Here is a 12598-nt window from a genome sequence, read left to right as displayed (position 1 = left end):
CAGCAGTGGGCTGTTCCCCTCACGGGGATGGAGGAACATTACCTGAACTGGTGTCCAGCAGATACACTTCCCGAACAGGCTGATAATTAACCGACAGCTCCGGTTTTGCTGTGACTCAGTGTGGGACATGAAGTCATTCAACCTGCCTTTGCTTCAGGTTCTAGTGTCTGTAAAATACAAGCAGCGTGGTGTCTGGCTTAAGGATGTTTGCAGACCGCTTGCATGCCGAGGGGCTGAGCCCTGCTTGCGAGCAGTGGATGAAGTGAGGTCTCAGAGTCCCCTGTGGGCACATCAAGCGTCTGGGCTTTTTTGTTTTGTCTTAAGAGCATGTAGTTTGTTTATAATACAGTTTATTTGTTAGCTCACGTTTACCATTCTTTTTCGTTTATTTAAAGTACATTTAAAGCGCATCGTCGCTGACCGTGTGTCTGCAGACTTTGGTGTGTCACACTGCCTTAATTCTTACAAACACCGATGCCCAGCGGAAAAGCGTTGAGTCAGCATCTTGTGTAGACACAGCTCTGCTGGTTGTCTGCCCGGGTGAAGCTCCTCAGGCGATGGGGCAGAGTCAGGAGTCGATTGTGTGCTGTTGGCGCCCGCTCCGCCTGCCAGAGCCAGTGCTTTTCTGCATTTTATCCCCCCAGAAAGGTGCAGCGAGAGTCTTGCATGGGTGCAGCCTGCCAGGCTCGGTGCTGCAGCAGGACAGCGTGGGGCACACGCGGCACCTTTGCAGCCGAAGGCGCTGGCGTGGTCTGTGCCTATACAAGGCTGTCCATGATGGTTTTATTTTTTTAGCAGTCGATCTGTTTTCTTTTCCTTTGTAGTACTGCTAAATCCAGCCCTTTATTTCTTTCTTTTGTCCACTAAGAGTTAGTTGTAACTAAGATGCAGCTAAAATGACTATCTGGAGCTGAGTCGGGGTTTCAGTTAAGCACTGGAATAGCAAATTAAAGCACAATGTAAATTATCCATAGAGATTTGAGAAGCTGTTGCTTTGAGAAACATCTGCCACGTATTATTCAGTTATGGTTGATTCTTTGGGGCTTGAGAGGTGAGCTACCAACTTCTTGAGGGTCTTTCCAGCGTTCCTCTCTGCGTTCTAGAGGCTGTGATGGTTTTGTAGAAAGGAAACACTTCCTTGTAAGCCATCTGTCTCCGTAAAGTAGGAATAAAGCGTGTCTGCTCTCTAGATTTTATCAGGCAAGAGGATCACCTTGCATTTCTCTAATTTATTTCAGGTTTGGATACTGAGGTCACTGATTTCTAAGAGTTACAGATAAGCCCATCATGCTGAAACCACAACTGGTCTGTATCAGTTGGTGCTAAGGAGGGATAGTTTACATGAAGGCTGATTTTCCTTTGCTTTTGCAGATATGACATAAATATGTCATCATCCTCTGGCTGAGAAAATGGAGATTCAAGTATTTTTGTCATTAATAGGGAATGGTGACATCATCCGCAGAGAAGGTATGGAGTGTGTGCTGTGCCGCTGGGGTGAGGATAGCTCAGCAGAGGAGAATCGGGTGGGAGTTGGGGTCTTTAAACCCCTAAAACTGGGATCTCGGGAGGGCTGGCTTAGCTCTCACTCCTCTGGAGTGTATCATGAGCTTCTGATGCCTAATCGTGAAGCGTTTCAGTGTCCTTTGCGAATAGCATGCTTTTAAAATGCTGTTTAGTCTTTCTCAAAGAATATGATGTTTGTGGCCCAATCTGTGTTAACAGGAAGGAAAATGGGATGTTTTGGTAATGGGCTGAAACCCGAACACCGCACTGAGATGAGCAGCAGCAGCGAGTGGCCTCGCTGAAGAGTCGTCGGGTGCCTGGCAGCCAGCTCTTGCCCGTGGCCTCCCTGGCCAGGGCCTGCTGCAGCCACGGGCTTGTGTTGTGCCATTGTCAACCAAAACTCAGAGGGACTCAGAGAAAGGGGTGACAGTTCTGAAGCAGCCTCAGTCCTCCAGCTTATTCCTGGGCGCTTGCAGGCGCTGGCGGCTGTTTGCTGGCGCAGCCCCTTGTGTCAGCAGCCTCAGTTATGAGTCAGAGTCAGCCTGGCCCGCGCTGAGCATTGCTGGTCTCCAGTACTGCTGACTCAGTTCTTATCTTCCCTTTCCTGGTTCTTCCCGCCGGAGGCTGGGCCTGCAGAAACAGAAACCAGCCTTCAGGCTGCAGCCTGCCCTTCCTCTTGAGCATGGCAGTCCCCCTCCCCGAGAGTGGCCGGGCCAGCCGCTGAAATGGAAAAAATCTGGAGGCGCTTTCTGTCCTCAGCACCTTCCTGGTGTGAACCGGGAGTGACTCCTGTGGGTGACACCACTGTAGAACCGCTGCGAGTGAAATCCAGGGCACGCTTCTCCGGGTCTGTAATGGTTCGTGGTGTGCAGTGTAAGCTCCCAGAAGCATTGAATGATTCAGAGAAACACTCTGAACTATTCAGAAGATTACACCGGAGAACTGCCAGTGCCTAACTAACTGTTCACAGAGCTCAGTAACATTCTCTCTCTGGACTGGGGAGGGGCTGTTAACCATACGTAGAGGTTAGATGCTGGATTCTGCAAAGGCACATGCTGTTGATAAATTCGTAGTGCTGATAGTGTCCCTGGTACAAAACAGGAGCATTGAAAAGGGCACTGAAATTCCGTAAAGGCATGCTGATGCAGAGCTCTTGCAGGACGAGTCAGCGGAGGCTGTGACGTACCCAGCCACTGCCGGCCCAGGAGGCACGTGCAGTTCTGCCTGCGCGGCCGGTCCCTTCAGTGGTGTTGCAGATGGGTGGCGTTTCCAGGGCAGGCAAGAGGGAGGAGATAAATTTAAACCTGGCAGATTATTAGGTAACAAAGTTAAGAGTGCCTGGCGCTGTGTATTCCTGGACTGTCAGGGCCCTAAAATAGCACCAGTCCACCGGTCAGGAGTGCTGACACTGTTTCTGTGTCCTCCTGTGACAAGATTTGCTGTTCCATCTGGTTACTGGCGTTCTCCTTTATGCTGTCACTCTCGTGACATGGGCCATTGGGCAGGTGCTGGTGTGGGCAGGGTGAGGTTCCTCATCCCCTCGTCCTTCAGCTGTGGTTCAGATCCCCTGAGGGGTCGCTGGGCCAGTTCACTCCCTGGGCTCATTCTCCCCTCAGTCCCTTTGATGGGAATGTCAAAAAATTAGTGGAAACTACACAATTTCGGTGTGCACCTTCTGGTTCAGCGGCCCCTCTGACCCGAGGCAGTGCCCTGAGCCTTACGTGCTTCTGTGTGCCGGCCTTGCCGGAGCTCGTGTCCCGAGTGCAGGGCACATCACAGAACGAACCGTGCGTCTGTCTGAGCACACGCCGCGCTTGTTACTGTGCGCTGTTCTTATCTCTGAAGGGAAGTGGGTGAATTTACTTCCTATGAGGAAACAAAGAGCTCTGGGGGGGTTTTTAAAGCATGTCTTTAGTCTGTTTGCAAGGTGTGAGCACAAAGTGAGCAGGAGGCAGAGATCTTCACAGCTCGATGGAAGCGTTTCTGTCCCAAAGCGGTGTGTGTGTGGGTAGGGGATGGCTTAGAGACCCTTCAGCCCCCTTGGGGTCGATAGCATGGTTCCTTTTTGCCTGTGGATGAGTCAGACACAGAGGACGGTGGCTCACTGGTGTCAGATTTTGGCTAAAAAACATCCTTGAAATAAACTCTTTAGCTCAAGGGAGCTCAAGATTTGCAACACCGAAGGCCTTGTTGGCAGCTTGTCAGCAGCCTGAGGGCTGCACCTGCTTTGCAGAGACATTTACATAAATATTTCTGATCAGTAATGCACGCTGGTAACCTTGCTTTCCTGTTCTCTCGGCTTCCCCGATGAATGAAAATTACTTGCAGGAATTTCACTGCGGACTCTGCTCGTGCACTGGAAGGCGTTGCCGTCAGCGCAGACCTCCGCTGCAGGTCTCCTTCCTCGATCCTCTCCTCTGCGGTTGTGTGGGCAGGTTCTGCTGTCCCCGTCGGACCTCGAGCAGTGCCAGTAGTTTCCACTAATCGGCTTCTTTGCTGCCGCCCTCCTGTCCAGCATGGTGCAGTTTCACATCTGGGTGGAAGCTGCGTGGTCCTTTGCCCAGCGTGTGCCCAGCACGGGGTCGGCCCCGGGACAGGACACCCCCCCTCTCCCCGGGCTGCCCCGGCGCGGGCTGCCCAGCCCCACGCACGCAGAAAACACCATTAATCAGCAGGTCATCGGGGTTGAGTTTCCTCCCGCGTCCTGTGCCAGGGCCATCGTGTTGGCTCCGGCAGCAAACCGAGCAGCAAAGCGGAGCAAAATAATTGCAGACAGAGGGCTTTTATTTATTAGTTATTAATGTTGTTCAGTTGAACCAGTCTGAAATCATCGGTGGCTGAGATTTATGTTGTTTACATCAGGGGATTTCTGTTGGGGTTTTTGCCACCCTGCCCTGCTTTGCTTCTTCCTCTAAGGAAATGTTGATAATTCTATTTTCTCAAAACATTTCAGGGTAGAGACATACTGCATTCAGGCTCTGAGCTTCTATTCAAACAACCTCACCTTTTGGAGTCAGTCAGATCTTGAACTCACTTATCCTCTGACTTGGTGCTACAAGGAATTGAATTAAAATTTTGAATTTGGGTCTCGGCAGCTGTGGGAAAAGCGCTCTTTGGGTGTGCATTCCTTCCAGATTGCTGAATTTCACACAGGGCCTTCCCAGGGGCCGCAGGGTCAGAGCCTGGAGATGCAGCCCTGGTGCTGAGCACTGTCCGGGTGTTGCTTTCCCCTCAGGTAGGTGCTGCACTGTTTTTACCCCATCAGCCAGGGGCTTCACCTTGTTCCTGCGCTCCCGAGGTGCCTGTGTTGGGGCTGTTGCTGCCGCCGAGTGTCGAGATGGGGCTGCTGAGGTTTGTGAGGTCTGAAGTTCCCCTCCTTCCCCCTCTGGCAGCCGGTATGGTGCCGGTGCCCTCCTCGGCACTCAGGCCGCGCGTCCCTTTGAGCTCTCCTCGCTGGCCTCCTCTGCCCGCGGCTCTGGGGCCGGGGCTGGTCAGGCCACCAGCCAGCAGAGTTGGGCCAAAGTGCTTTAATGAAGGTTGGAGGGGATGAGATATGTGCTGTAGAAATCCTGGGCTGAAGAGAACTTCAGGAAATGGAGTTGCCTGTGAATCAGGGACAGTGACACTGCACAGTCACATGTACCAAAGGTCGTTCAGAATCGGGAATAAAAGTTTTGTTCCCTTTATTGCTCTGTCTTGCTTTTGCACTAGACCGTTGAAATCAAAAGCTGGGTGAGGAAGGGCCCAGGCAGGGCAGGGCCACGTGGGTGCTGGGTGAGGACTGGGCAGCTCCGTGGTGGGTGAGGTTGTTCCCTTTTCGTCTTGTTCCACTTGTATTTAATACAGCTGCTTCTTGGAGATAATTGGGGGGTTGAGCGTAACCTGGTAATTCCAGGTTGCAGTACACTTGCTTTTCTATCAAATTTCCTAAATACACACTCTGACTTCAGCATTTAGGTCAAGCCCAAGCTGCTTCTTTGGAGGGGCTCTTTCAGGGTGTTTTCGAGCTCCCCCTGAAATTACCTGGTGTCGGCCACTCTGTAAGACAGGACCAGGTTGTGCATGTCATTTCTCTGATCCCCGCCTGATGAACTAGGGGTTTATTTTCCAAATATTTATTACTGTGAAGAAGTCATAGCTTGAAGCATGCTGTCGCTGCACCATTTTTTGTTGCAGCTCCTCGGAGGCTGTTAGAAATGGGGTCTGCCGAGCTTCATGGACACTGGGTTTGGAGGTATTTGATGAAGGCTGAGAGATGTCTAGATGCCAGGGCCTCTGGCGCTGCAGGACTTGTACAAATGAATTTCATTTGTGCTGTGCTCACCCAATTAAAGCTGGAGACCTGGATCGCATTTAATGAGGTTTATTTTGCTAGTTGGGCCACAGATTTCATTTGCTTCGTCTAATGTTGTAAAAACATACAGGAACGTATGCACATCAAAGCTAGGTTTAAGAGCTTGAATAAAATCTGCAGCAGTAAAGAAGTGCCCTGACGGGTTTGTATCAGTGTAAAGTCCACGGAGCTATGATTTAGACTTGATAGTGTAAAATACAGCATATTTTATCCTGAGGAGCCTGCCTGGCCCTGCACGGGGGGTTGGTTATGACCAGCTGCAGTCCTGCGGCTGCTTTTATCCCTGGGCAGTTGGGTGTCCTGAGGCAGTGCTGGGGGAACTGGGAGAGGGGACGCTGGGCTCGCGAGGTTTCCCTGCGCACTGGCTCTAGTTTAAGGGCCAATCCTGAAATGCAGGTTTTTTTTGGGGATGCTGTTAGTCGGGGCTGGTCTCCAGGCTTGTCCTTAGCTCCATGGAAGCGAGCGGCGGTGTTGTCCTGGGTCAAGAGCTTGATAGCTCTTTGCCAATTTAAAAAGAGAAAAGGAAGTTTTGAAAATGTTCTGCTGTGGATTGATTTCTGTTGCTGTACGATAGAGCACAGCGATGTGTTTAGATACAGATGCAAGCAGGGAGCGCTTTGGGAAGGTGGTGTAGAAGTCAGCGTCGCGCCGGTTGCTGGGCCTGGGCAGCACCTGCACCAGATCCCTCCAAAGAGCGGGCACAGGCTCCCAGCTGGGTCCCGAAGGTCCGTTGATCTTGTTGAGCTCAGTATTTTTTCCCTTGGCAGAAAGGCCTTGCCATTTGTGGGCTTGGGCTGTGGCAGTGGGACGTGACTGGCTCGGGCTGTTTCTCTCCACGCAGTGCCGGGACGGGGGAGAAGGAGGTTGGTCGGGTGGTGTCTTGCTTTCCATCTGCTTTTCATTGGCTGCTGCGATCATGGTGACCCTGGAGACGTTGGGGTTGCTGCAAACAACGGAAGAGCCAGGAGCAGCCTCAGCAGCTTGGCCTGAACATGGGGCAGCACGTGGTTTATATTTAAACAGCCCGTGCTGGAGCGAAGGGGCAGCGTGACTGGGATGCGGGGGGGTCTCCAGGGGCACAGGTCCTGCCGCGGGCTTGGGGTGTGTCGTGGGCTGGGCCGTGTCACCCTCAGGGCCTCCGCTTCCCTCAGACAGGCAGGTCACCAGCCTGGTGAGAAGCCTGTGGGTGGGGAAGGTCAGGGAAGTGCCATTAATCACTGTTGGTGTTTCTCTTTCAGAGGAGAATGAGAAGCATGAGAAGCTCCGCCTGGAGAGGGAGCAGGAGCAGAAGAAGGCCGGCAAGGCCAGCGCGCCGCGGGCCAACAGTGCCGTTCCCCCGGAGGAGCCCCGGAGCGAACTGCTGGTGCCCATCTCCCCCCCAGCCCCGGCCCCCCCACCACCCCCGCCCCTGGCAGCCCCCATTTCAGTCATTCCCATCCCTGTTGTCACCAGCCCCCCCCAGCAAGCAGCCCAGACCGCCCTGTCCCCGCCGCTCGTCCAACGCCACCAGCCCCTCGTAAGCACTCCCGGTGTCACTAAGGAAGCGTCTTCGGTGGCACCGGTCATCCAGAGGCCACCGGGCCCACTTCTGCCGGATGGGAAGGCTGCCACCCCCCCGTCGGGCAGCCCGAAGCAGCTCCAGCATTACGCGGCGCCGGTCCTGGCCATCTCCCAGCACCATGTGGTTCCGCAGCCCATCCAGCCCCAGCCCCACCAGCCCCTGCAGCACCCCGGAGCCCCCCCGCAGCTCGGGGCGCTGAAGCTGGCTCCGGCAGAAGACACGAAACCAAACGAGCAGAAGAAGAGACCTGGAGGGTGAGTGCATCTTGTGTGTGGAGGCTTCTGAGAGGGACCAGACAGAAATGGTACCGAAAGCTGCATCAGCCTGGAGCAGCTGCTGCTTTTGCAAAGAGTTGTCAGAAATCCCGAGAGCCGTGGATGTTTGGATGTCTGTTTGGTTTTTTGATAGCAGGGTTTCTTAGCTTGATGGTTTTTATTTTTCTTCCCTGACTGCACACTGTAGGATTCTGTACGAGGATCTCTTTCTCCAAGCCAGGACTGTATTAGGAAGCAAGCCCCAGCACTGCCTGTCTGATCTCAGGTGGCATCCGCTATTATGTTTGGCAAAAAATCTCTGCTTATACTGGTCAGGGAAATTGTGCAGCAGTGCTGCTTGCAGGAACTTTTGAGAACTGGGATGTGATCTGGGAGGTTTTATTTCCCAGGACAGAGATCACCTTAGCTGCTGTTTCAGTTTCTTAGTGCTGCGAGTGCCAGGGGCCTCCTGCTCGTTCAGAACTCCTGCAGCTGGAAGGGACTGAAGGCTCTTTAATCTGTCCTCCCCCTCGGACAGGATTTGTGACTGATGTTGCTCCAGGTTAGTGTTTGTCTAACTTCTTCTTAAGGACTTTGGCTGGTGGAGACTCTGTCTCCTCCTCAGGCAGTTGTTTCTAGACCGTGGTATCCTAATACATAGTCTGGTATTGTTTCTTGTGGTCTGGGAGAACAAATTGTTCCCTTCTTTGCAGCAAGCTCTTACCTGTTTCCCTTGGCCCCTCAGTCTTCCTTCCTGCAGGATAAATGACCTGGATCTCCTCAGCCTTTCCTCCGGAGCCTGTCTGGCCCTCTGACCATTCTCCCCACTGCCTGCAGCCGGTCGGTCACTCTCTGGTGTTTGAAATGCTGTGCTGATCCCCCGGCGCGGGGCACAGAGTTGCTGGGTGTGTCCTGCCTGATCAGTGCAATAACGCAGACGTGCCCCTGGTTCTGGGGCAGGGCCGGGGGTCTGGTCGGGAGTTGGGAGGACAGAACGCCAGCCGGCGTGTCCCTATTGCTGCGCGGCGGCGGTGGCCTTGTCCCGCTCCAGCATGGCTCGGGCTGCCGTGCTGAGATGGACCCGCAGAGCCAGGGGCCCTGCTAGTCGCTCCGGTCCGCCCGGCCGCCAGCAAGAAGAGACAGACAAAACACCGTCCTTGCCGGGCGCTGACCTCCTCGGGAGAAATATTTTTGGCTTGGTCAAAATCTGGCCTTGCCATTTGCTCCCTCCGTGATGGAGGTCGGCGTTTTGAATGTATCGGAAGGTCAGGACGTGGCAGTTCACGTTTTTTTCCCCGGGTCCTCTGGTCCTTACGGCGTTTGCTTTGAGCTGTGATGCAGAACCACCATAACCCCCTTGTGAGGGGAGCACGAGCGCAGGGCTGTGAGTTTGCACTGACCTTCCCTGTGGACGGCCTCCGCGCGAGGAGCGGCAATTCCAGTGTCATCTTGTGAGTGCAGGAAGAGATGTGAGATGTAGTGGACAAAAATAGCCATTACAGTGTCCTTTGGGATGTAGGGATCCAAAATGCGTAGACGGAAACAGCGAAAGTAATGCAGATGAGGATTTGTAAAGATAATGACCTTTGTAAAATGCCAATATAACTCCTCTAAGATAGATTGTGATCTTTAGAGCTTGTCTATAAAACGCTCGGCTGCAGAAACGATAAGTGTATTTGTGCTTCAGTCAGGCGAAGCTGTCACCGGCGGTGGTGTGGGTGTGAAGGGGGTTGCCACTGGCGCGGGGGTGCCAGCGAAGGCAGCAGCAGCCCTGGCAGTGCCAGCGGGACGGCTCCGCTCCTGTGCCACCGCGCCGAGCTTTGCTCCCCGTTGGTGGGGAGGGCTCTTGTCCCAGTGCAGCGCAATGGGCGGCGTCGCCGCTCTGTGCGGTGGTCGGAGCGTTTTACGGTGCAGGATTGCTACAGCTCCTGGCACAGGCATGCTGGAAAATACCCAGCTGGTGCTGAGCGTGTTGCAAAGGTTTCCTGAAACGCGGTTCAGTGGGTTACCCCAAGGTACATGCTCCTAGTCTCCCCAGAACTGCTCCTGTAGATATAAAGCACAGAAAAGATGTCTTTTTCAGCTTGAAAGTATTTTATGGGAAAAGGCTGTCAAATATTTGTTTTCAAATACCTGAATATTTATTCAATATTAAGGTACCTCCTGAAATGCTCACCTCAATGTGGGTGTATTATCAGCCAAAGGCAAATAATTACTTTGCATAATGTATATATTTGACATCTCCACGTGTCTACTAATGTACTTTATCACCACTGTAGCTGAAAAACTAAGATGATGCGAATTTATTTGGCTTTTTCTAAAAGTACTCCTCTGATTTGGAGGGTGGGGACAGACCGGAACCCCAAAAGCCAGAAGCTTGCCCTGGTTCTTCCTTTAGCAGTGACTGGAGGATTCCTGGATTACTTCATTCCATATTTATGCTCAGCTGTGTTATTTCAGGCACAGTAAAAAACTAAAGCAGTTTGAAGTATGTCTGCCAAGTGCTGTACACTTTAATTTGAAACTGCATGAATCTTACCCCACTGGAGTGTAGGCGTAGATCAGAAATGGGTCAGAATCTGGGCTATCTGGTACTGTATAAATACATACAGCTCTTACTCTGTGTCTTTCCCTGTTGTTGCTAGTAGCCGTGTCTGTGTACATATACACACATTATATCCATTTGTATCTTGTGTGCGGTATATGCGTAATGCTTATCCCATCTAATGTGCATGTAAAGTTTGGATTTTATGTTGATACAGTATAGGTAGAAATATATATGCAACTAATATTAAAACAGTGATATCTGAACAGCTCTGTTGCTTTTTAATATTTACCTGTATGTCCTAGACACACACACCCTGCTGGAAATACAGGTTGAATGGCAGTAGTTTTAAACCTGACACTGAGTTTATCTTTGTTCTGTTTGGGTTACAGGGTTGGGACCAGGGAAGTACATAATAAATTGGAGAAGAACAGGTGCGTAGAAAGCCAGGGGTTTGATTTTTTTTTTAATTGTAATTCCCCCCCTTTTTTTTTGTTTGGCCTATAGTCTGTCAATATTTGTTTGGCTTTGGCGGGTTTTTGTTTGTTTGTTTTTTAACAAATAACCTGAACAAAATTCTTAGTGACATTTAATGAATCCTGCAGTATTGCTTTGCTTTCTTACAGCTCAATTCTGCATCTCTTGCATCCCAGTATGTTTTACTTAGCTGCGTAATTGCATTACAATAACCCTGCAAAGCCCTGATCCTGCAAAGTAAATCCCCACGTGCATAACGGTGTAACTTCTCTTTTGGTTCAAAGTAATAAAATAGCCAAGATCAGGGATTGGTGTACAGTGTGAATACAGAATAAAGACCAGTTCCTGATCCAAAACTTACAAGTCTGGCTGAATCGGAAATATGGTGAAAGTGGAAGCAACAGCACAGGGAGATGAAATATTTCGCTTAAGATTGTACAATGGTTTCCTAACAAAGCTAGGGCTAGAGTCCGGGCATGCAACCCCCTCGTCTCTCTGCTGGGTGAGCTGGTTCGGTCAGAAGCATGCAGGTAGTCTCGGTGACTGCTATGCACATGTGTGAGTGCTTTGCCGGATTAAGGCCCAAATTAAGCTCTCTATTGATTTCTGGTGTGTGCTCCCACAAGCTGACAAACCACCTGTGTTTTCTTTAGACGTGCGCATTTGAAAGAGTGCTTTGAGACATTAAAACGCAACATCCCCAACGTAGATGACAAGAAGACCTCAAACCTCAGCGTCCTAAGGAGTGCCTTGCGATACATCCAGGTAGGTGTAGCGCTCGGGTCGCTGCCGGCCGTCATTGTGGAGAGCTTAATCCTGTGAAACCAGAGAATGGTGATAACTTTGCTTAAACCAAGTTACTTGTCTTTTTCCTGTAGCGCAAAGGAGAAATGGGAGAGAAAAACTCCCATTCTTCCTTCTCCTCCTGTGTGAGAATAGTCATTTATAAACTCCAGATTTCCAGAACATTTGGATCTCCTAGGAACACTTGCTTCGTGCAGTCTCCTTGTACTGGAAGTTCCTAGTTAACCCCAAGTCCTCTGTGGCAGCGGTGGTGATGCAGTGAACAGATAATTTGGGTGATTTTAAAGAGGGACATCCAGGCTGTATAAACTTAAACTGCACCTTTTTGGGCTGAGGTGAATTTTAATCCCTATGTTTTGGGGAGGTTTTCTCTTTGTGTAACCAAAATGAACAGACTTCCATGAAGGTTGTGAATGTCTCAAATGTTTGGTGAGGTGGAGATGTAAGTACAGGTCATTTGCTTGGAGGCAGGGAGAGACTGGAATTTGGGGTTGCTGCCTGAAGCTCTGGGCTACCAAGAATGAGTCTGGGAGAAAGGAAAGATAAATTTGGTTGTGGTGTTTGCAGGTTGAGTGAAGTGTTAGTGTTTGCTTATTTAATATTTGTAAAAGTGGTTAATGGTAGCACAAAAGAAATTCTTAGAGGTGACCTCAGTGACTGTGAAATCAATAGCGTGTAATGCAATTAAAATTCATCTGGAAAGTGGAAGAGTTGCAAAATTTATAGTGCAAATGAAGAGAGCTAGTAGACCTCACACATTTTGGCTGGAATAAAGGATGCTGAGGACAGTTCACAGTGGGCTTTTCCACAGTAAAGCCTCATCTTTTTTCCTCGCTTTCTTCCCATTTTCCTCAGTCTCTCTCAAATACCATTTCATTCCTATGTTTGGAAGTATTGGACATTGATTACTTGCATCAACTTCAGGGAGTCGGTAATTACTCAGCACCTTTCAGAGTCAGAGCAGCTCAGCCCTGCTCATTAGTCTTCACCTGCTACTTTCCTCAGAGAAGCCTTTGGCCGGGGCAAATTCTGCTGGTACTCGGCCACTGGAGGATGGCAAACAAAAGGAAAAAGATCTTTGTTGCTTAAAAAGGTCATTT

The 12598-nt window shown here is 50.8% G+C and overlaps 1 protein-coding gene across 3 annotated transcripts in view; it reads left to right on the top strand.

Annotated features, from left to right (window-relative positions):
* Positions 1 to 12598, top strand: part of MNT (MAX network transcriptional repressor) — a 44805-nt gene that overhangs the window by 7770 nt on the left and 24437 nt on the right. Inside the window, exons 2-5 of one of the 3 annotated variants that reach the window (XM_074890557.1) lie at positions 6625 to 6720; positions 7096 to 7672; positions 10610 to 10651; positions 11348 to 11459. In XM_074890557.1, the coding sequence (XP_074746658.1) occupies positions 6625 to 6720; positions 7096 to 7672; positions 10610 to 10651; positions 11348 to 11459 (827 nt within the window). The remainder of the gene's footprint in view (positions 1 to 6624; positions 6721 to 7095; positions 7673 to 10609; positions 10652 to 11347; positions 11460 to 12598) is intronic. The other 2 variants (XM_074890558.1, XM_074890559.1) reach the window with 2 other exon arrangements.

This window comes from Strix uralensis, chromosome 20, assembly GCF_047716275.1.
Source record: "Strix uralensis isolate ZFMK-TIS-50842 chromosome 20, bStrUra1, whole genome shotgun sequence".
In the NCBI taxonomy this organism is placed as follows: domain Eukaryota; kingdom Metazoa; phylum Chordata; class Aves; order Strigiformes; family Strigidae; genus Strix; species Strix uralensis.
The sequence above is the reverse complement of the archived record's forward strand: the minus strand, read 5'-3'. Positions and strand labels throughout refer to the sequence as shown.